This window comes from Colius striatus, chromosome 6, assembly GCF_028858725.1.
Source record: "Colius striatus isolate bColStr4 chromosome 6, bColStr4.1.hap1, whole genome shotgun sequence".
In the NCBI taxonomy this organism is placed as follows: Eukaryota; Metazoa; Chordata; class Aves; order Coliiformes; family Coliidae; genus Colius; species Colius striatus.
The window spans coordinates 4,181,992-4,203,220 of NC_084764.1; the positions used below are offsets into that span (position 1 = coordinate 4,181,992).

Genomic DNA, 21,229 nt, shown 5'->3' on the forward strand with positions numbered 1-21,229 from the left:
TGAAATTATACTTATTTTAAAAGATGAAGGTTTTTGGATGTGTTGTCCATAAATATACTGTAATACTGTAATGATCAGGATTATGAAGCATTAGTTCTTCCAGCAGCTGTTTTATGAATGTTACATAAAAGCTGTTCACCTTCCCCACAAAAAGGAGGAAAAGGGATAACATTAAGTAACAACATGCCTGAATGTTGCAGGAAATGCTTTAGAAACCGTTGTGCTTCTGTTTAGGAGCCGTTGATTAAATGTGGACAGATTAATCTCAGCCTCATAGTAACAAGACACATTGAACAGTGTCCCCATGTAAGAGGCTGGATGCTATGGAAGCCTATGGCTGCTTCCCCAGCCCTGCTCCTAGGAGCCATTGGATCAGCTATGAAGTGGTGTAGGCTGGAGGGGAGGGGGTGTGGGTGAGTGTATGTGTTCAGAGCAAAAACCAGAAGAAACAAGGCATGAATATTACAGGCTAAACCCTGATCCAAACCAGTGTAACCTAGTTTAGCACAGATAGCTGTGTTCAAGAGCACTTCATTCGAGGGATGATCTGTTCTGCAACCAGTTAAAATACACAAGATGACATCACATGCTTGAGAGAACAATTAAATTGCCTTGTTTAGCTATTTAAATGCAGACAGGCTGAAAACATTACGACACAAGATGGAGAAAACTTCTTATTTGAATCTATCCGTGCCCAAAGGTAACACTGATTAAAAAAAGCCCAGTCTTAGGCATCATTATCAGAGTAAGGAAAACAAATGTCATTGTTAGCTTCTAAGCAAAACAAACAATCCACATCCAGATTGAAAGTAACAGCAGCAGACTCAGTCTATGCATCAAACCTCTGGAATCCAACAAATAACTGACATCTGCACTCTAGCCTTACAGTGCTTCTTTAGGGTGGATATTACTCTCTGTAAAGGAAAAGAGAGTGCTGTAGGAAAAATACAGCAACATGGCAGTGAAGGGTAAACAATTTATTGGATAAAATATTTGAGGGAGGGCATTAAATCAAATTATTGGAGATTAACTTACTTTTCTCCATCGTTTCTCTTGTAATTTAGAGTGCCAAGACTGAGGCAAAGAAGTCATTTGCCACGTAAGCCAGCATTACACAGGAAGAGACCAACTCAAAACTGTAAATTTTAATTTCTAGGCCACAGATTTCATCCACACAATCCCAATTCCATTTTCCCCTCACGTTCTTTATATATGTACACAGTCAGTGCTCTCTTTATAACTGCAGTCTCCTAGGGAAACTTCTACAGCAAATTAATATTATTTGCTCTCTTAAGTATGTCATCACATTAAAGATTCATCTGGTTTGACTCGGACAAGGAAGAACGAGCTTGTAATCGTATACAGCAATGTTTTCCCTTCATGCCACACTCCAGTGGGTTGAAAGGGCATTTGCAAAATCAAGGCACCACTATATATGGTACACAGTAAAAGTCAGGTTATACCGAACACTCGGATGGATAAATAATCACAGCTTCTTGAGCAGCCTTATGAACGTGCTTTTTCTAATGTGTGATCTTACAAGAACAGTAAGTTGATCAAAACAGTAACAAAACACTGAAGCCTGCCACAAAAATGCTTCCATATGTTGCCACTTCTAAAACCAATACTGCAGCCTGCTTTGCACCATTAGCAGTACTTTAGTCTCTCTCACCTTCTCAGTCAAGGGAATGAAGTTCTACACTTTCCCTCCAGACATCTTTTGTGGGATAACCAATATATAGTTTGGATTATCCAGAGAATTCCTGAGTTTTATGAGAACTTAACTCAGATAATTAGGACAAGAGGTTAAACAGAAAGTTGAAAAGAATATTTTGCCTCAAGTAGGTGAAAACATTCAGAAACAAGCATGTGATGGGCACTTCCTTGCCACTTTTTGTTGCAGTAATCACCACAGTATGATACATGAGCTGCAAGTAGCTAATAATACAATGAATTTTTAAAACACACCCATTTCTTCACTTTACAGTTGTGAAGGTTAGCACTTCTCTCTTTCTGCTAGAAACAGTGTTTGTTTTCAGATGAAGATTGACAAACTAGGCCTTGGTGGCTCACTATCAACTTCTATTTACTTCTTCCTATTGATTCCTTCCATGTCTCAGGTTCTATAGTTACACAGCAGTATTTCAACCCTGGTTTTTTTTGATCCTGCTGACACACACGACTTACTGTGGATTGGATGGGGTATCCAAAGCTGCAACTTTGGCTCCAAAATGAAAGAAAGAATAAGACAATTTTCTATATCATTGATCAGCCTAAGAAATAAGTGCCCCTATCTCTTTGTTTCCTGAAGGAGCTATAGTTAAAATATATCCTTGCTACTTGGGCATTAAGGGTCTTGGCAGAATTTAAAGCCTTGACTCTTTTCTGCCATTCCCCTGTAATTGCAACCTGGTTAAAAAAGAGGTTTATCTGAGTTCAGAACATTGTCATAAATGGTGATAAGTGCAGTTTATTCTCTCATATGAGAATTAAGAAGTAGGCTTATTTACAAGGGTGAAAGTAGAAAGTCATTCTACAACAACATTTGGTAACCTGGTTTCACTGCAAGATAGCTCATTGTCTTTTACAACCTCTCAGGAGGTTGTTCTAGATTTGCTTTTAATTACAGTAGAGTGGTTTTCAACAACTGCAGGACTCTACTGAACGTGTTGCTGCCACATTGGCACCCAATGGCAGCTTATCTGCTATTTGCACAGTTTTTAAACAAACTCCTGAACAAGAGCCAGATCCTTCCACAGACCACGCTCCCTTTCTAGCACAGAAGTCACTGCACATTCAGCCTTGCACTTTGACTGCTATGAAATTACTCTGTGAAGCTCAGTCCTGTATATTACCTCTACTTCCCAACTAGAATACAGCCTTTAGAAACAACAAGAGAAAACAGGCTTTTACTCTAGGGTTCCAGTACAGACCACACACAGATTTAAGCAGCAGGAAGGGTACACAGTCAAACCTCCCTGCTGTGCCAGCAGGCTCACAGCACACAATGCAGCCTGCACCCACCTTTATCACTGCCACTGCATCAAACACACTTCCAGCTCCACCTGCCCTTTTAGGATACACCTTACCCATCAGCTTGTGCGGGAAGCCAAACCATTTCCTTTCTCTCACTGTGGAAGAACATAGTTCTTGCCCTCACAAATGAAGAAAGGGGCGAAAATGGTTTGAGTCTGGGGGTTTGTGGCTTTGTTGTTTGTTTGTTTTCAACTATCCCTATGACTAACACAGACCTCCCCCCTCCCCAGTACTTCACACTGCTTCTTAGGCAGAGATCAATGCACTGGGTGGAGGATGCTAATTACAGAGCTGCAAACAGCTGAACCATGAAGCACACACCATCAGTCCTGCCCTTGCAGTTTGTTTCAGCTGCCTGCTGCACCTTTTGAGTATACAAGCTCTTTTCATATGCTCTCTGAGCCGTGTGGTCTTCTCAGGACAAAATATGCAGACCAAAGTGAGATTCTCCCTGGAGATGAGCATTTACTTAAGTTTCTTATTATTGGGGAGAGCTATCAAGCAAAAACTGTTTAACATAGATCCACACAGACAAAGAAGGTCCACGACAGCTAAGGAAAACAGATTTCTTACCAACTTGTTGAGAGCAACCTTCTCTAAGTTGCCACTAGAACAGCAGCATCTTCAACTCCACTCCTTTTCTTTGTTGTCTACAAGTTCTCTCCATACAGCTTTCTGCTGTACATTGTTAGCAGCCTCGTGGGCCCCAGTCTCACTACCCTAACCTCTTGCAGCTGCTTCAGCATGGCTGAAAAATCAACTGGAATGGCTTAATGCTCCCATTGGTAGAGACAGAATGCAGTTTTAAGATTCACTTTCCTCCTAAGGATGGTAGTATTCTAGTAATGTTTCTTGCAAGAAAACTGTGACAGCATCATCCACTTCCATGTTATGGGACCTAATTGTGTGAAGGTGTCCATGCAGAAATCACACACAGAGGCACCATCAGCGTGCCAGCAGCCACAAAGTCTCTCAGAAAAAGAATTTGCTAGCATTGCTGGTACAAGAATCACCTCAAAACACCATGGAGATTAAACATAATAAACAAGGCTAAAATTAGAATATCCAAACACTGAGCTGACAGTATTTTAGCAGCATTTATACCACATTCTTTAAAGTACAGCAGAGTGGTGCCTCACTGGAAGAAATTTCTACCAAACAATGATTCATGATGCCATTGGACTAAATTCCTATTTAAGATCTCTGTTTGGAGTTAAAACCCTCTGTCTGAAGTACGAAGCTCCCATAGCATGCAAATGAGTCTCCGAGACTATCTTCTCCATTTTAAAGGATTTCCCCTCTCTCTTCTGGCTTTCTTTAGCCATTCTTCAAAGAGAGTTAAGCCTTTTGAATTGGTCAGTCCCTGCCTAGGTGAAGGTTTCAGTTTCAAGTAGACTGTCAGAGGCAGAATTTAGGAAATATTAAATGCCACTCAATTTCAGGGTAATGAAAAGAGGCCACCATTAAGATTCCCAAAGGGGGAATGGGAGCAGAATCTGGAGAATGGTTTTAAACCAGCTGGCTTATCAACAGGTATGTAATTTCATATTACTCACAGTATGGACCACGTCTTCCACACTTAATAGGTCAAAAATGTGTAGACAGGGAACATGGGTTGGGGACATTATTGCAGACAACTATGGAGGAAGCTGTGTTGTTATGGTGAGGGGCTAGGAGGAAGCTGAGAGTACTGTGCACTGGCCAGTTCTGTGGAAATCTGTGGAATAAGCAGTGGCATTGCAAGGCAACAGTGTTGTTGGGGATATGAGCCACAATTTTGTGCAGCTGGATTTCATACAAGGGTCTGCATGGGCAGATTAAGTTGAGTGAGGCCTTGGCAGTTTCCCTAGATCTTTCTTGGATTTCAGCTTCATTCTGAATAAACAGAAGACTAACTTTACATTTCTGTGTGATTTAAACTCCTTTGCTAACTGTGTATGTCAGGCTCCTCGCTGAATACAGCCTTGTCTGAAGTAGGATATGGCAGTGACTGTGTGCCTTAGTAGGAGGTGTGAAGAATAATTTTGACATTCAAGACTATTGGAAACAGTCTGTAATTCATTGCCTTGAGATGGAATGTGGCCATAGTTAACAACCTGAATTTGAGAAAAGAACTGCAGAACCTCAGTTTTAAATGCCTTTTGGAAGGTAGTGTCTCTAGTCACACGCTGCTTCAGCACCAATGTAGGTCAGTCACAGCAGAGAAGCAGTGCTCTTTTTTAAACAAGCAAGGTTTAAATTCCCAGAGATGTTGGATGATCTGTACTGGCAAGAAATCTCAGCTGCCTCACAAGATCTGCCCCTTCCTGTTTTCTTCTTTCTGTTCTCTGGAGGTCCCGCAGATAAGTATTGAGCAGGTCAGACCTGCTTAGTTTAGAAGATCTGATGAAATCATGCCCCGAGGCGCTGTGACTACTATTTTTGTATTTGCTTGAATTGGCACTGCCTGAAGGTACAGTTGACAGATTTCAGAATGTGAAAATGATTAATCTGGGGGGGGGGGGGGGGGTGCCCTCAAACACTGCCACTTTATGGCACATCTAAAGTAGCTTGAATTCCAGAAATGCTTTATAGAGCTATCTGAAAAGAAAACCCATGTGAGCTACCCAGAGAGTCCAGGAATTCCAAGGTTTCAGGAATCACAGAGCACAGACCCAGGCTGTCCCAGGTCATCTTTCTTTTTTCTCTAGGCCATGTTTTCTCTAAGCACTAGGTTGAAGAAGCCAACATCCCAAAGCTGTACAACTGCATGAACCAAATGAAATCAGGCATAAGTACAGCCAAATGAGGGAAGCCTGAAGGAGGTGTGATGAGAGCTTTATTAGAGAGGACATATGGATTTTAAAGAAAGGGTCTTTGGCAGACAGCTGGAGGTGGCATAATGATTCATGAGGAAAACAACAGCAGCTACAAAGATCTCCTCTCTCCCCTGCTGGCTGAATAGACTTGTTGCAGCCATTCAATGGGCAACTGGTTTTAACCTACCTTCCATAAACAGCATTACATGTTAAGCCGATTTGGGAGGGAGCTCTTACTGTAACAGAAACCCATAGCTATACAGAAACTCAGGCACACTGTTTTTACATCAGACCCTGTTTCACTTTTATACATTTATCCTTGTGTCTGGGAGGTCTGTCATCTGAATTATTGGCCCTCACCAACAGCAGGGGCACGGTGGCACCATTTCGAGTAGGGAACTATGTGCAGTCCAAAAAGTGGCCTCCAAAATAGATTCACTGTTTGTAACACCGTGTTATCTGTTAAGTGGCACTGACACTAATGCATGTATTAGATACAGGGCTTTTACCTGTGGATGAGGGCAACTTGCAAAGGAGTTACAACTGTTGCAAATCGAGTGAGTTACTCAGGTTCACAACATAAATCATTGACAAAGCCACCACACAGATTGCCCAGGTCGTGATTCATTAAACAGACTGATGTTTAACCTGCAGAGCATCTGTGCAAACTGTCACAGCTTCTGCAGAGTCAGTCCTAGACAACTGAGCTTGTTCTTGGTTCAGAGAACACTTGGCACTGGGATGAAACGAAGGCTATTCGTTGCTCTATATTTATTTATCACATGAGATTGCTCCTCACTTTGTATCAAGAGCAGATACTGACACAGAATAGTGGCAGTGGAGTTCACAGCTGAGAGAACTGCAGGCAGACTTGTTCCAACTCTCGGCCAGCCTGAAGGTTTTTCTATAAATGCTGCTTGTTGGTCCATCCCTTCTGTGGCAAAATTCACAGGACACACTCTGAGAGGGTGGATCTATGAGCAGCTCTCTGCAGAGTTTCTTCCTGATCTTTTGCTCAGCAGCAAGGGGTTTTGCCCATCGTGGAGCAGCCTGTGAAGCCCTCATGGCAGATCCTTAGGGATCTTCAGGCACCCAGAGACATCTGGGTTTCCCAAGACTACTTGTGCAGCTGGCAGGTTCTTGGCTGCAGGTCTGGCTCCAGAGCACTGCCCATATTAATAGCATTAGCTTATTTATTTCATTGGTGTGTTCTTTACCAGTTCACTGCATGGAAAGATAAATTCACCCCCTGGGGAAATCTTTGGTGAAAGTGAATAGGGAGAAAACTGTTAGAGAGCTAATCAATTAGGTCTATGATGCTGATGATAGTCATATATTTCTGACTGGAGAAACATAGCTTTCACCTTTCCTAGGCCTTCTCAGAACAATGATGTCTGTAAAACAGCTTGGAAAGACTTTATGGAGAAAAACAATGCAAATTATCTAACGTTAAAAATAACTCTAAAGGCAAAAAAAACCCAAAAAATGACTTTAAAATAAAGGAAGGGTGGAGTAAGCAAGCCTTCTGGAGAGATTTATAACCTACTTCATGCTGCTTATAGAACCCAGAAATGCCAGGGAAGGTTTCATCAGAAATCTGTAAAGTACGAGCCTATGGCTGTTACACACCATGTACAAAACATTACAGAAACCAGTGAACCTATTCCAAAGTTTGCAGCAGTTCAAATGAAATTTGGAGTGATTTATCTTCTTTTGCCATTGTTTCAGCATGTGACACGACATGAAAAGAGGAGGTTTTGTTGCAAACAGTGTTTTCACCACAAAAAGCTATTTTGCAGTAGAAAATGTACTTCCAAGATTTAATTCAATACTGAGAGTTACACAAATCATCTGAAAAACAGTCTTGCTGTGGTAACAGCAGAATTAAGCACAGGTGGCCAAAGTATTTTGACTCTTGGACTGGATTTTTATTTTCTGGTACACACTGCTTCTTTGCAGTTATGTTGGTAGCACAAATGCTTTCTTGTAAACCTTGAGATGACACATGATGGAAAACAAAGACAGTATTTTAAATTTAAACAAGACAAAAGAGAGATCTAAGCTAAAGCTTCAGGCATCGTTTTGCAAGCTATATGTTGGAAAGTATCTTTATTTCCAACTATCTTCTGGCATCAGGAAAACTGCACATAGCTTCTCTGGGTTTTTTAACCCACAATGTCTGTAGGACCTGGGTGTTACAAATAAATATTTCAGAGCTTATAATAATCCAGCCTTCCTTCTGTCTTATTCCTTACAACAGCTCTAAACAACACATACTTTCTCAAAACAACTGCTATGTGATTGACAGGCCTGGTGGGAGCTTCTGTCTAGCTAATTGCATCTCCTGGTTCTATGAACCTCATCATCTGATAAACTTTGAGACAAGTGCTTAAATTGTCAGATTTGCTCATAAATACAACACAGATATTACGAGGGACTAGGTTTAATGGAGTGATAGAAGAACAACAGCTCCAGGCTAAAACTGTTTAGTAGGAGTGAGACTGATATCTCCAGAAAGACCATCAAACTCGATTAGCTAGAGTGACCTTCAAGGAAATTCAGTAGGAGGTGGCTGCACAAGCAGCGTGTGCGGCCTTGTGTAGTCTACAGGAAAAACAGAGATTTCACTACTGAAGGCTCTGTAAGAACACCTTCTTCCTACCAAAAAGATACTAACAGCCATTGCCTTTGTGATCCATCTTTCTTTCTAACACTCTCTGTCCAAAATAAGGGCAGAAGTGTGCTTAATCAGTCTCAGTGGGTACAAGTCCTCTGGAAACTGTCATGTTCGCTGAATCGGTTGGTCGCAGAGCTGAGGAAAACGACTGGAGTCCTAGATGTGCATCTGCACTTACTTTGGAATTAAGATTACTTCAAACTTTAAATGTCAATTAATTGACCTGCTTCACTCTACCAAACAGTTTTTAAGAAAAAGACCAAAACACATGGGTTTCTTTTTTTCTCCCTTACAGCACCCTCAGGTTTTATAATGGCACACGTTAAGTCCCATAGAAGACTAAAAAGGGTTAACTGGAGGGCAAATAGGAAAGAACTGACATCAGCTACAGTTTCAGAGGATAAAAGTTGTTCTGAGGGGAAAGTTGGAGGACAAATAAAGCAACAGTATGAAGCATGGACCATCAGATGGGTCTTCCAATGAGGAACTGAGTGTTTAGGGGGGCCTGTAGACCTGAGTCTTCCAAAACTGCTTGTGGTCCTAGATTAGGCAAGGTTCAGTCCTGTCACTTGTAATAAAATGCAGGTAAAGTGAGTTTATCCTTCTGAGGGCAACTGTGAGATCATTTCTTGTATATGCTAGGAGATGACTAGATATGGTTCTATTTTTGGTACTATACCCCTGGCTGGGCTTACTGGCTGTGGGATGCAAAGGAGGCCTGGCAAACTCCCTCCTGGATGGGTGAGAACAGATGAAGTACTCATAAGCAGGATGACTCATGCTACCTCATTCCTTCACTATTACACAACTTGCTTTTTTTCCAGAGTAAGGTTTTCTTCCACATTCTTTCTGTGATTTCCCCCCCCCCTTTCAGTAAAAGCGCCTGCCTTAGTGATTTCACCCTGAAATGGGCAGGGAATTCAGTAATGTGACCTGGCAGGGAATCAGAGGTCCATTTTCTCAAGGGGAACAGGAAAAGGCAATAATGGTTTGAGGAACTGAGGGGGAAAGGGCAGAAAAAAAAAGTAGCTAGTAGACTACAATTGTTTCATCTAGGCGAATAAAAACAATGAGCTTTGAGCCCTGAGGAAACAGCGTTCGGCTCCAGCAGGACCAAAAATATCCCTGGTGAGAATTTCTTCATTGTTAACCACAGAATGGAAAAATAAGCTGCTGCTAGAGGCGGTGCCAGTGAAGGGAGGGATGAGCGTTGCCTCCCCGCTCCCCGCGGCTTCACTGACACCCGTTTTAGGGAGGCGGGGTTTGGGGTTTTTTTTCCTTCCTCAGGCCAAAGGTTTCATCCTTCTGCTGTGTTAATTGAGACCGATGAGAATATCGGTGCTGATTAGTTATGGCTCCTGCTGGTGATGTGCTCTCAGTTCTACACTGCTAAGAATGACCAAAAGTAAGTGTTGGAAGGTTATTGTAAATGTCACCTTTTGCTTTGAAGAGTGGGTTTGAGAAGAGGGACTGTCACAGGCTGACACTGCAGCTCCTCCACACGAGTGACATTCCCCTGGCACATCCATACTGAGACCTGCCTCTCAGACAGCTCTGGAGTTTGTCAACCTTTCCTTTGTGTTAGCCATGTAAAGAAATTGTGGCTCAAGTATTGCCAGTTTAAGGATGGACACCTTCCACTGGGGCTAAGCAGGCAAAACAACTCATGCACTAAAACTGCAGAGAAATGAAGTGTGTTTCTTTGCTGGCAGTGGAACAGCTATGCTAGAAAGGATGAGATAACTGTATGAAAATGGGAAAATGAACTTTTTGTAGCCATCAAAGTAGTCTCACCGTGACATATTTTACATCTGCATTGAGAAGGACATAGGCAAATCACATGCTAGGTTTTCCTAAATCTTGTTCAAAATTGGTGGGTTCTGTGGAGTGTTTCAGCCTCACTAGGCACCTGTCTGCAGTCCCAGAGAGGTGCTTGCTTGTGCTGCAGGCTTTGGTCCTTTTAAACTCTCATAAGAGCACCATGGAGTCCCATGAGAATAGATACTGTTGTGGAGTAGTTGAAGTGACATGATTTTGAGGTGAGAGCTTAACCAGCATTGAAGCTGTGTGTGAATGATGTAGCTCATTCTATACCCCATTCCCTGATAGCTTGAGCCAAGTTAACACAAAAATAGACATTAAACAAATCTGATCATTGCAAAACCTTCCATTGTGACCGTGTTTTTCAAATCCTCTCTTCCTGTAAAGCCAAGTATTTTACCCATTTTAAATACAAGAATCAGAACTGGCTTCAAGAGAGATCTGGTTATTACTTGTCTTTTTCCTAAGCATTGTAGGTAGAGTCTTACCTGAGACATTTTGGGATCAAAGCTGAGACTTTCCACTTCCCAGTGACACAAAATTTCAGATTCTGCCAGCAGTGGAGCTTGAAGACTTAATGTTTAAGAAATATATATGTGCAGAAAGCCCATCATTCATGCACTAACAAACCTTACCTTTGCAGGTCCTTTCAGCAGTGTAATTTGGAGAGAGAATACCCACACCATGAGAAAGAAGGGGACATGGATCCTTCAGAAGTTCGTTATGTTTGATGCCATCTTTTGAAAACTACTCAGGTGGCAATTAGAGTCAAAGTCACTCACCAGGCTGTAGCCAGGGATTGATCTGTGTGGGCTCAATCTGTAATCATGCTTCCTTCATTCTACAAAATCTTCAGCTGTACAGTGAACTGTATGGTGCCTTGACAGGGTGCAGGACCAGAGCCCACCAATGAAGCCTGTCAATTAAGGAAAGAAAAAACCCAAGTAAATACACAATGCAGATGAATTCTGGAGTGTAATGGCAGATCCCCTGAGATGGATGCAACAGTGTAACATGAAATCCCTGCTCAATAGGTTGATGTCCCTGGCTGCCTGTGGGTCTGGTGCTGCTAGTGCTGAGAGATGGCATCACAAGAAAAACATGATGTCTCTCTCTGCCCACGCTTAACCAAAAGACCAAACCAGAGTTAGGTTCATTTCCATGTAAGTACAGGGAAATCACCTTCCAGTTGCCTTATGAAATACCAAATGACTACAATATCATATTTGAGCTTAGTCACCAGTCATAGAGGAGAGGCTACATGGGAAAAGAAAGACAGAAAATTTTCCAGCAGGGAGTCCTACATTTCTTTTAAAGAGGCTCCTCTAATTCTGATAAGGATTTAAACTGTGATTGCAAATAAAAGGAGACAGCAGGCAAATGCTGCCTGTTCCCTCAAGACAACATGGAAAAAAACAATTACCACTGCACTGACCTAGTTGATCTTATTTTAGATTGAGGTTTATTATGCTGAATAGGAAGTTGATTTACTAAATGCAAATTAGAGAAAAAAAGCATCAGCCTCAATCTGCAAAAGGATTCTTTTACTCCAAATGAAAAGGCTATCTGGTTTACATCTGTAACTTTGTAAAGACACATTTAGCAGAGCTATGATTTGGGCATAAAGCTATGATTTGGACATGAGTGCTGGTACCTAACAGATGTTGTATGTCTCTGTGTGTTGTAGGAATCGAGTCTGCATCCGTCTCCTATGGTTTGACTTCAAATGTGGGATTGTTTTTGTGTTGTGTTTCTGAAGCTATTCAAAAGTGGCTTCAGTGATCTGAAAACTGGCCCAAAGGCTTTGTTTAGCAAACTTAAAACCTACTCAAAACCACGGACTAGCTAATATCTCGGTTTCCATCTTGTTTTTGTTGTTTCCAAACAAAACCTCATTGCCTTCACAAACGAGGGATGCTTGATGGCTCCTCAGGCAGAAGGCAGCGCAGAACACTCTGAGTGAATGCTGCACCATATGCTGGCTGTGGCACTGAAGGATTCTGTGCTGCTGCTTCATATTTCACACAAAACATAAAGAGGAAGATCAAGGCCACCAGCACCTATAAAGGTTTCAGAAACCCAAAAGATTTGCTGTAGTCTTTGCTTGACTCCAGTGGGAGCATTTGCACGCTGCTAATCTTAGTTCTTCCATTCAAATAAGTTGAGTTTTTGTTCTTCAGGCTTCCAAAGCCGTGGCACAATGTTGCAAGTGTGGCAGTGTCATTCTGGTGCTCCTCTACAGGAGCAGCAGCTCAACCTATGACAAATTAAATGAGAGCTATAAATGTGGCTTGGATCAAGATAAGACCCAGAATGGCAGCCATTACCAAGCCAAAGTTAAACATTATTTCTTTTAGCAGTGTATCTTTTAGTGTAGGCAGAAGCCTCATTTCACATTCTTCCTTTGTTTTATTTCTTTTATAGGAATGCTGATAAATGTATGACTGCTTTGTCATATGTGAAATGATAGTGTGACCTGCAATAATAGTCATGTGATCATTGATAGATTTATTATGAAAAGAAATTCAAACTAAATTTAAAAGCCAAGCCTGTCTGTAAAAACTATTGGAAGCTCCCAGATTTTGGCCCAGAATTTCCACTCTCCAGTGTTTTTAGTCTTCTTTTATTTTCCAGGTCATCTGTTCCATGGAGAAAGAGGATATAGCCATCTGGGAGATTAGCATATATATTTTATGAAGCAGAGTAGAGCTCTCTCTTTTACCGATTCAGATGCTAAAGACCCAGATTCACAGCCTGCCTCTCAGCTAGCACAGTTCATAAAACTTCTGTTGCCTGTGGCTTACCTCTCTCCCCTGCGTGCAGAACAAACCTCCACTAAAGTGTTGTTGGCACTGTTCTAAAGTGGGGAAAAAAATACAGTCCATCTTTAAAGCTATGCAGAGAGACAATTTATAATGACAGAAGAATCCATTTGTCAAGTAAAGCTTCCATTGTTGGAGGAGAGATCATCAGCAATTGAGCAAACAAATCTGTCTACTGGTATGAGATCCATCTCCAGAATGGTGTATGTGGTTCTATCTGTGGGTATAACCATGGAACACAGCTGAGCTGTATCCTCTGGAATTTATGAGCCAAAAGAGAGTGATAGTGCTGGGTTAATTTAAGATGCAAGGTAAATTACAGTGGGATGTAAAAGGAGGGAGCTGCACTAAGCAAATGTAGCATCTCCTTAATCTTTTATACTTGCTTTCTCTGCTGGTAGAGATGTGCTCTCTTAGTAGCTACAGTGGGTTTCTAGTCCTGTGCTGTGGCTGAACTGTGCTGCAAGATTTTGCCTTTCTGGACATTCCTCTTCCTTTTCTTTTTTTTTTTGGTAGCATTATATTTTCTTCCCCTCCAAGAGCACAGAGACGAGTGCCAACATTCTGATGTCCAGAGTAGATTATAATGATGGACTGGCACAGTGGTAACATGTTGTTACAGGGCTGCTAAGCCCAGAGAAGGGTGAGAAAAAGCATCCATGGAAAGGGAGAGGACTAGTTTAGTAATGTGCACAAAGGTCTAGAAAAGACAGGGCAAAATCTGAGACTGTCATTCTAAATTTATACAAATAATGAAGTTGCAGAGTACTTTCCATAGCTTCTTAAATCAGGGGCTGGGGACAGACTGGCCTTTTTGTTTATCTTCTAATATTCTGTTGGAGGTTTTTAAATGTTGATGAAAAAATGAGCCTGAATTAAAATCTTTGGCCCAAAGTTCACAGTTGAAGGAAGCCTGAACTACATTCAGAGTACCATCTGCGTTTTGCAAATTAGACTCTCCTTTTTCAACAGGTTATAACAAAACCTATATCCAAACTTTGAGAAGCACTGAATGTGTATTTTGCTCCAGGCTTTCAGAAAGGGTTTTCTAGTACCTAGAAGTGAATTCCTATTATTCAGGTCTGCTGAACAATGGGCACAGACACAGTCTCATTAGGAAATGCATAAGATCAAAAGCTCCAGTGTAGCATTTAGGTTATATGTTCACCAGAAAGGCAGGTACCATTTCAAAGATCTTTCTGTATCTTGCAAACACTAAAATGTCATCTTCCACAGACTGCATGCAGTCTTTAAACATTCTTTTCTTCTGCCTCTTCCCAGTTACTGAAATATAAACTCAACATTTACTGACTCTTCTACTGACCTTGATCCTAAGAACAGCCTTCCCAACCTGGCCAAATCTTTTTTGTTCAGCAACCAGTCTCTGACACAGCTGGTAAAAGTCTGTGAGAGCAAGAAAATCCTCTCATGGCTCTTCAAAGCATTTCTCTGGATGCTCTCTCAGGTCCAGGCGCTGTCTGCTCTGGGCTTCCCAAGCCAGTCACAAGGTATCTGTAGAAATAAACACATCATCGGTAAAAAAAAACACAATCAAAACAAAAACAAGGGGTAAGGGGGAAAAAAAAAGGCAAGATGTGTTTGAGGAGCAAAGCTGACTGTGTCAGCTTCAATATCAAGGCGTTCCACAAGATGGCAGGGCTCTGCCTCAGCAGGTCACCATAGCAGAAGTAATTTTCCTCCTCTTGTAGTTTTCCCCATCGGTAATACAGCTCTCTACTTTAAACGTAATGTTCTATACAAGTGATTGGAGTAAGTGTCAAACAGCTGAAAGACAGGAGGCCTCTATTTTCTGACTCCCTGCTCAGATTTTTATATGACAACTTTTAAAGCACAATATTCACTTAAAGCAGAGTCATTCCCCACCGTGTGAACTAAAGAAAAGTAATGCACACAACTGAAGCTGTTTTAAATATGGACTTCTATCAGATTCCATCTCAGTCATCTGTTACTGGAACACCAGAACCGACAAATACAACTATTTGCTGCCTCTCAGCTCCATGATCAAGACATGTTGCAAAAAGAGCCAGGGTCAGCCATCCCTTCCATGTGTCCCGCTTCCTCATGTTGTGCTGGTTTTAATAGCTGTCCATACAGCCCTAATACAAGTGAGATCAACCTAAAAAGCTGCTTGAACACTATCTGCTTTTACTTGGCAGCTTGGCTTTCAGTTAGAGAAATGAGCTGAAATGACTCTACAGCCACTCGGTCACTAGCGCTGCGATCAGGAAAGCGGGTCAAGCAGGTGACAAGGGGCAGGAAAGTGGGACTAATATTGCATAAGCTTATGTTGATTGCAAAAACACACCCTTGAGTAACAAGAGTGGAGAGGAAGCATCCTCAGCTCAGCCCTCACTGGCAAGAGGAGATGGAGATACAGGAGAAAATATCAAGCCCATTTCTTAGACAAGTGCAGTTGAAAACCAGTGCTGCAGCATGTCTGAGTCTTGTATGTGTCGTGCTGAAATGTTAGTTTTGACCTGATAGATATATTTTGCTCTTTATTTGTAAAATAAAGATATTAACATGCCATCTCTTTCTAGGCAATGCATTTTTGGTTTCTGTCAGAAATGAGGGCTGTGATGTTTGTGGGAAAATAAATAAATAAAGGAACTAGAAATATTTCAGTTCCCTGCAGGATTCTCTGCAATAGTTCTTACTATGTTTCATAGAATCATCAAATCATTTTGGTTGGAAAAGATCTTTAAGATCATGGAGTCCAACCCTTCCCCTCACCCTGCCAAGCCCATCACTAACCCACGGCCCTCAGCACCTCAGCTCCACGGCTCTGGGATCCCTGCAGGGATGGGCACTCCCCCAGCTCCCTGAGCAGCCTGGCACAGGGGCTGACAACCTTCATCTTGCAGATAAGAATTGTGTAACTCTATTTACAAAATGCTAGTAAAAAATCAAGCCTAAGATTTTAGTTAAGTGGGAAGACATTGTCAGGGTACCTGGGATTCTCATTCAGCATCAGTGGGATTTGTTATGATGAAGCAGGAGCAGAGACTTTTCATTGCCAGTTTTAGCACTGAAAATCAAAGAAGGATTTTAAAGAATACCAACGTGAAACGGAAAGAAAACCACCAAGCAGATTCTGTTCACAAGAACTGCGATCTTCTCAAGCTCTAAAAATGTTGGTAGCAGGGTAAATGCATCTGTCTTTTCAGGGCTAAGCAGCTATATATCAGTTGCAACAGTGAGAAACAAATACTGTTTAATTTTTAACAAAGGCATTCAGCAGGGATACACCCACATCAACCTTGTACTTAAATCACATCACGCCCGTGCTCAAGTATAGACTGGACATGGAAGAATATGAAAACAAAGACTTCCCTGGGCCCTGCTTAGAAGCAGTTTCTGGCCCAAGGCACTGTTCAGGTGACTACACCAGAGCTGTGACAGTCCCTCAAGGAGCCTAGGGAGCTGCTTGAGAGTGTTTAGCACAGGGCCACAAAGGTGATGGAGTGGAGCATCTCCCTTGTGATGAAAGGCTGAGGGAGCTGGGGCTCTTCAGCTTGGAGGAGACTGAGGGGTGACCTCATTAATGTTTACAGATACATAAAGGGTGGGTGTTAGGAGGATGGAGCCAGGCTGTGCTCAGTGATAGGACAGGGGGCAATGGGTACAAGCTGCAACAGAAGAGGTTCCAAAGAAACACAAGGAAGAATTTATTTAGTGTGAGGGAGCACTGTCAGGGGCTGCCCAGATGCCTTGTGGAGTCTCCTTCTCTGGAGACATTCAAAACTCACCTGGATGAGTTGCTGTGTGACCTACTCTAGGTGGTGCTGCTCTGGCAGGGGGGTTGCAATGGATGAGCTTCGGTTCCGTGATTCGGTGACGGCGGGGCGCCTGGCAGCGGGTCAGAGGCCCAGGGAGCGCAGAAAGCAGCTCAGGCCACACACAGCCATCACCCTGCCCTCCAACCACCGGCGCCCACAGGGAACCCGGCTCGGCACCCCTCGGGAGGCCCGTGAAGAACCCCGGGAGCAGGGGCACGGCGTCCCGCGCCACGGGCCGTTGACGATGAGGCGAGAGCAGCAGCGCTCCCGCAGCAACAGGCCCGGCCCCGAGGCGCCCCCTCAGAGCGCCAGGCGGCGCCCTTCCCGCCACTGGCGGCGCGGCCGAAGCGCCGCCCCCTGAGCGGAGCTCGCCCCTGTGCCGTGTCATGCCCCTCCCGCAGCCAATGGGAAGCGGCGGCGGAGGCGGGGCTTGCGGCGCTGGCTGACGAGCGCCGCGCGGCCCAATGGGAAGCGAAAGCTGACGAGGCGGGGGCCAATTGGGGGGCACAGCGGTAAGTGCGGGACTCCGGGGCCGCGGGCTGGGCGGGGCCAGGAGGGCGCGGGCCCTCAATCAGGTGAGGGCGGCGCTGACTGGCGGTAGCGGCGACCAATGGCGGCGAGGGGGCGGAGCCTCGCCTCCCCTCCCCTCCGGCCGCCGAAGCTGCCAGAGAGTCAGGTGGCTCCGGGATGCGCGGTCGCGGCGGCAGGCGGAGGCGGGCGCGGGGGAGGAGGGGGGAGATGCGGCGGCGGCTCGGCGGTACGCTCTGCCTGCCCTCGCCTCTTCCCGCGCTGGGCTGAGGCGGCCCCGCGCCGGCCGCTTCCCCCCCCCCCGCGCCCCCGGCGGCGGCACCTGCTGCCGGCAGGCGCCGGGCCGTATGAACAATAGGCGGCGGTACCGGCCCCGCCGCCCCCCGCAGCGCCCGGCTACCGCGGGCGCCTCCTCCTATGGAGCAGCCTCGCCATGGAGTCCCTCGCAGAGCTCAGCCAGGAGGGCGCGGGAGGCGGGGAGCCGCCGGGCGGCGGAGCGATCTGGACCGCCGTCTTCGAGTACGAGGCGTGCGGCGAGGACGAGCTGAGCCTGCGGCCCGGGGACGTGGTGCAGGTGCTGTCCCGGGATTCGCACGTGTCCGGAGACGAGGGCTGGTGGACGGGCCAGATCGACCAGCGCGTCGGCATCTTCCCCAGCAACTACGTGAGCAGCGGAGTGCAGGGGGGCGGCCCAGAGCTGCGGGCCCGCTATCCGCCGCCCCCCGCCATACAGCGTAAGGCGGCCCGGACTCGGCGCGGCCCCACGCCACCGCCTGGCGGGAGGGAGCCGGGGAGGGAGAGCGAGAGGCCCGGTCCCGGCCCTCCTGTGCCCCTGCAGGCGGACGGCCGGTCCGGTCTGGCGGCAGCTGAGGCTGACGCGATGGGATGGGCTGAGGGGGAGCCGCGGCCCGGCCTCCTGAGGTCCCTGAGGGGAGGCGGGACCGCCGCCGGCGCGGAGGGAGACCGCGGCCGGCCGGCCCTTTCTTTGGCCCTGACGGGATCTGGGGTCGCCGCGGCGGGGGAAGGCCCAGCCCGGTGAGCAGCGGCCGTGGGAGGCCACAGGGCCCCGCCAGCAGCCGAGAGGGCAGGAGCGAGTAGGGTCCGCCATGGCCTTTGGCACGGGAGCGGAGGAGGCCGCGGCGGCCCGGCCCCTCACGCCCTGGGGCTGTCCCAGACCGGCGGCTCTGCTCGGCTGGGCCAGACCCGGTTCGCCGGTCTGTTCCCTCTCCCACCCGCAGCCTCATTCCTGCTGCTCCAGTGCCCTTCCGTGTCCCAGGTCAGTGCTCCTCACCAGGGAGGCCGCACAGAGCCCGGCCTGTCAGCCTGTCACTGACGCCAGCAGCAGTTGCCTATTGTTAAGTCCCGTGTTTTCAGGGGCTGATCAATTTTCACCAAACGGCTCTATCTCTCTGGCTGAGCATTGATAAGGTCCCTGAGGGCTCTAGTGACCTGCTCTCTAAGAATATTCTCAAGGACAGATTGCTGGATAGGAGCAGTTGCTTTCTGCAGTGTTGATTCACTACTAATACTCGCTACCTTTCTCCTAACCAAAAGCTTATTATTTCTGATGCAGAAATTCCTAGGTTGACATGTGTTACCAGGTGCCTCTTTAGCCCTTTGCCTTCAGAAATTCAGTTCTAAAGTACTTGTGAATGAGTTTTATCAGAGTTTGGATCTCTGGGTCTCCTTGAGAGTTGCTTGTCTAAGTTGTGATGCTGAAAGCACCAAGGGCTTGGTTGGTTTCTGTGAACTTCAGTGCAGTTGTGAAGCCTTTGTTGGAACCAGAGAATAGGACCATTTAATCTCAACACTTTTTTTTTACCTACTATGTACAATTGTATAAAGAGAAACTGTGTGGAGTGACTGTTTCTAGATCCTGTTTATCTGTCACTGTTGACAATTCAGGCAAAAATAAACCTTTTTTTTGGAGGAGTAGGGAGAACTCTTCAGGCTAATAGGCTGTTCTAGAAAGTAAAAGGAGTAAAAAGATGCTTTGTCCTATCTAGGACATATCTCCAAGGAATACAGTTAATAGCTTTTTTTCTTCTTCTGTGTTTTGCCTGAAAGCATTTAGGGTAAAACTCAGTGATTCTTAGTCTTGCCCTTGGGGTTATGAAGGGACCAGGTTGGGCAGTGGTGGTGATTTCTTTCATGCTGGAACAATAAGGATATGGTTTTTCTTCCCCACATGCAGAAAAACACTATGAATGGTGACTAGATTTTTGCTTTTCAGAGTTAGGAGGACCATATTTTTACAGAACTTCTTGAAACCTCAGGTCCCTTCCTGTTTGACTGCTCCAGTTCAGGCTTTGTAACCGTGGATGTTCCTGCATTACTGAACTGTCTATGGTTTGATAGTTCTGGAATAGTTGTGGAGTTGCATCTTCCCTCTTTATCCTTGTCTTGCTTTTCTGGTGCCCCAACAGGACTACACTGCTTTTGTTCACTCAAGCTATCAACCATATGTTCTGACAGAGTAGAATTTTAATGCCTTCCAATAACTGCTTAATATGCTAGAGGAGTGTGTTTCTTTTTAAAGAGTCAGTGCAATTTGGAAAGGAGATAAAGTTAATCATTGCTGAATTGGGTTTTCAAGTTTAATTTTAGAAATCCCTTTACAAGGAATGATAACCCACTTGTAGAATCATAGAATGGTAGGGACTGGAAGGGACCTTTAGAGATCATCCAGTTCAACTCCCCTGCAGAAGTAGACCTAGATCAGGTCGCACAGGAACGTGTGTGACAGGTTTTGAAGACCTCCAGAGAAGGAGCCTCCACACCCTCCCTGGGCAGCCTGTTCCAGTGCTCCCTCACACTAAAATAGTTTTTGCTTATGTTTAAATAGAGCTGGTAGAGCTGGTGATGTTTGTTTGATAGCTGTTTAGAGTGCCAGTCAACTGTTAACAGATTGGACTGTGAAGGACTGAAGTTTTGTGGGAGTATCGCAAGGTGCTATTCCAGACGTGCACCTCAACACAGCAGCTATTTTTAGCTGCTTTGCTAAAGTTTACCTTCATTTTTCGTGAAGATTTTGGACTGCAACACATAGCATTTCTGCTTCCACTGAGAGCTGAAACGGTGTAGCTAGTAATTGCACGCTGTCTTTCAGTTATCATTGTAGCGTGCTTGATTCCCGTCTCAGTGAGGATAGGAGTAAGTAGCCTTTTGAGGCTCTCAGGAGCGGGCTGCCTTGAAGGACCCTTGTCTGTACCACAGGCTCTTACACACTACAGACTGAATTAAATACCTTTAATTGTATGGTATGATAAATGCTGTCTAAACAGCAACTGCTTTGGAATTGTCAACATGGCCACTGGCTCTGTTGTTCCTTATGGAATCCCCAGAGGGATTATAGCACTCCAATTCTTAAATTCTAAGGCAAAAAACCCTGCATGTTCAACGTTCACATTGCCCGCAGTCCTGCTAATCAATCTGGAGTTTGAAAGAGGGGTTAGTGTGTTTAGAATCATAGAATGGTAGGAGTTGGAAGGGACCCTTAGAGATCATCCAGTCCAACCCCCCTGCTAAAGCAGGTCCCACCTAGAGCAGGTCACACAGGAACGTGTCCAGGTGGGTTTGGAAACCTCCAGAGAAGGAGCCTCCACAGCGTCCCTGGGCAGCCTGGGCCAGCGCTCCGTCACACTCGCAGTAAAATAGTTTAGTCTTATGGTTAAATGGAACTTTTTGTGTTCCTGCTTCTTCCCGTTACCCCTTGTCCACAAGTATTTGGTGCACTGATGTAGCTGT

At 45.0% G+C, this 21,229-nt stretch overlaps 1 protein-coding gene and 1 long non-coding RNA gene across 2 annotated transcripts in view; one reads left to right on the plus strand and one right to left on the minus strand.

The window, feature by feature from the left end:
* Positions 1–7,913: 7,913 nt before the first annotated feature.
* Positions 7,914–17,140, minus strand: LOC133625665 (uncharacterized). Its single transcript, XR_009818980.1, has 4 exons — positions 16,925–17,140; positions 14,479–14,666; positions 10,968–11,248; positions 7,914–8,022 (listed from the first exon to the last, which is right to left on the minus strand). It is a non-coding gene; the product is annotated as an uncharacterized LOC133625665 (long non-coding RNA).
* Positions 17,141–17,850: 710 nt separating this feature from the next.
* MAP3K9 (mitogen-activated protein kinase kinase kinase 9) overlaps positions 17,851–21,229 on the plus strand; it is a 57,521-nt gene continuing 54,142 nt past the window's right edge. The window contains exon 1 of the mRNA XM_061997905.1: positions 17,851–18,216. Coding sequence (XP_061853889.1) covers positions 17,916–18,216 — 301 coding nt within the window. The 5' untranslated portion in view covers positions 17,851–17,915. The remainder of the gene's footprint in view (positions 18,217–21,229) is intronic.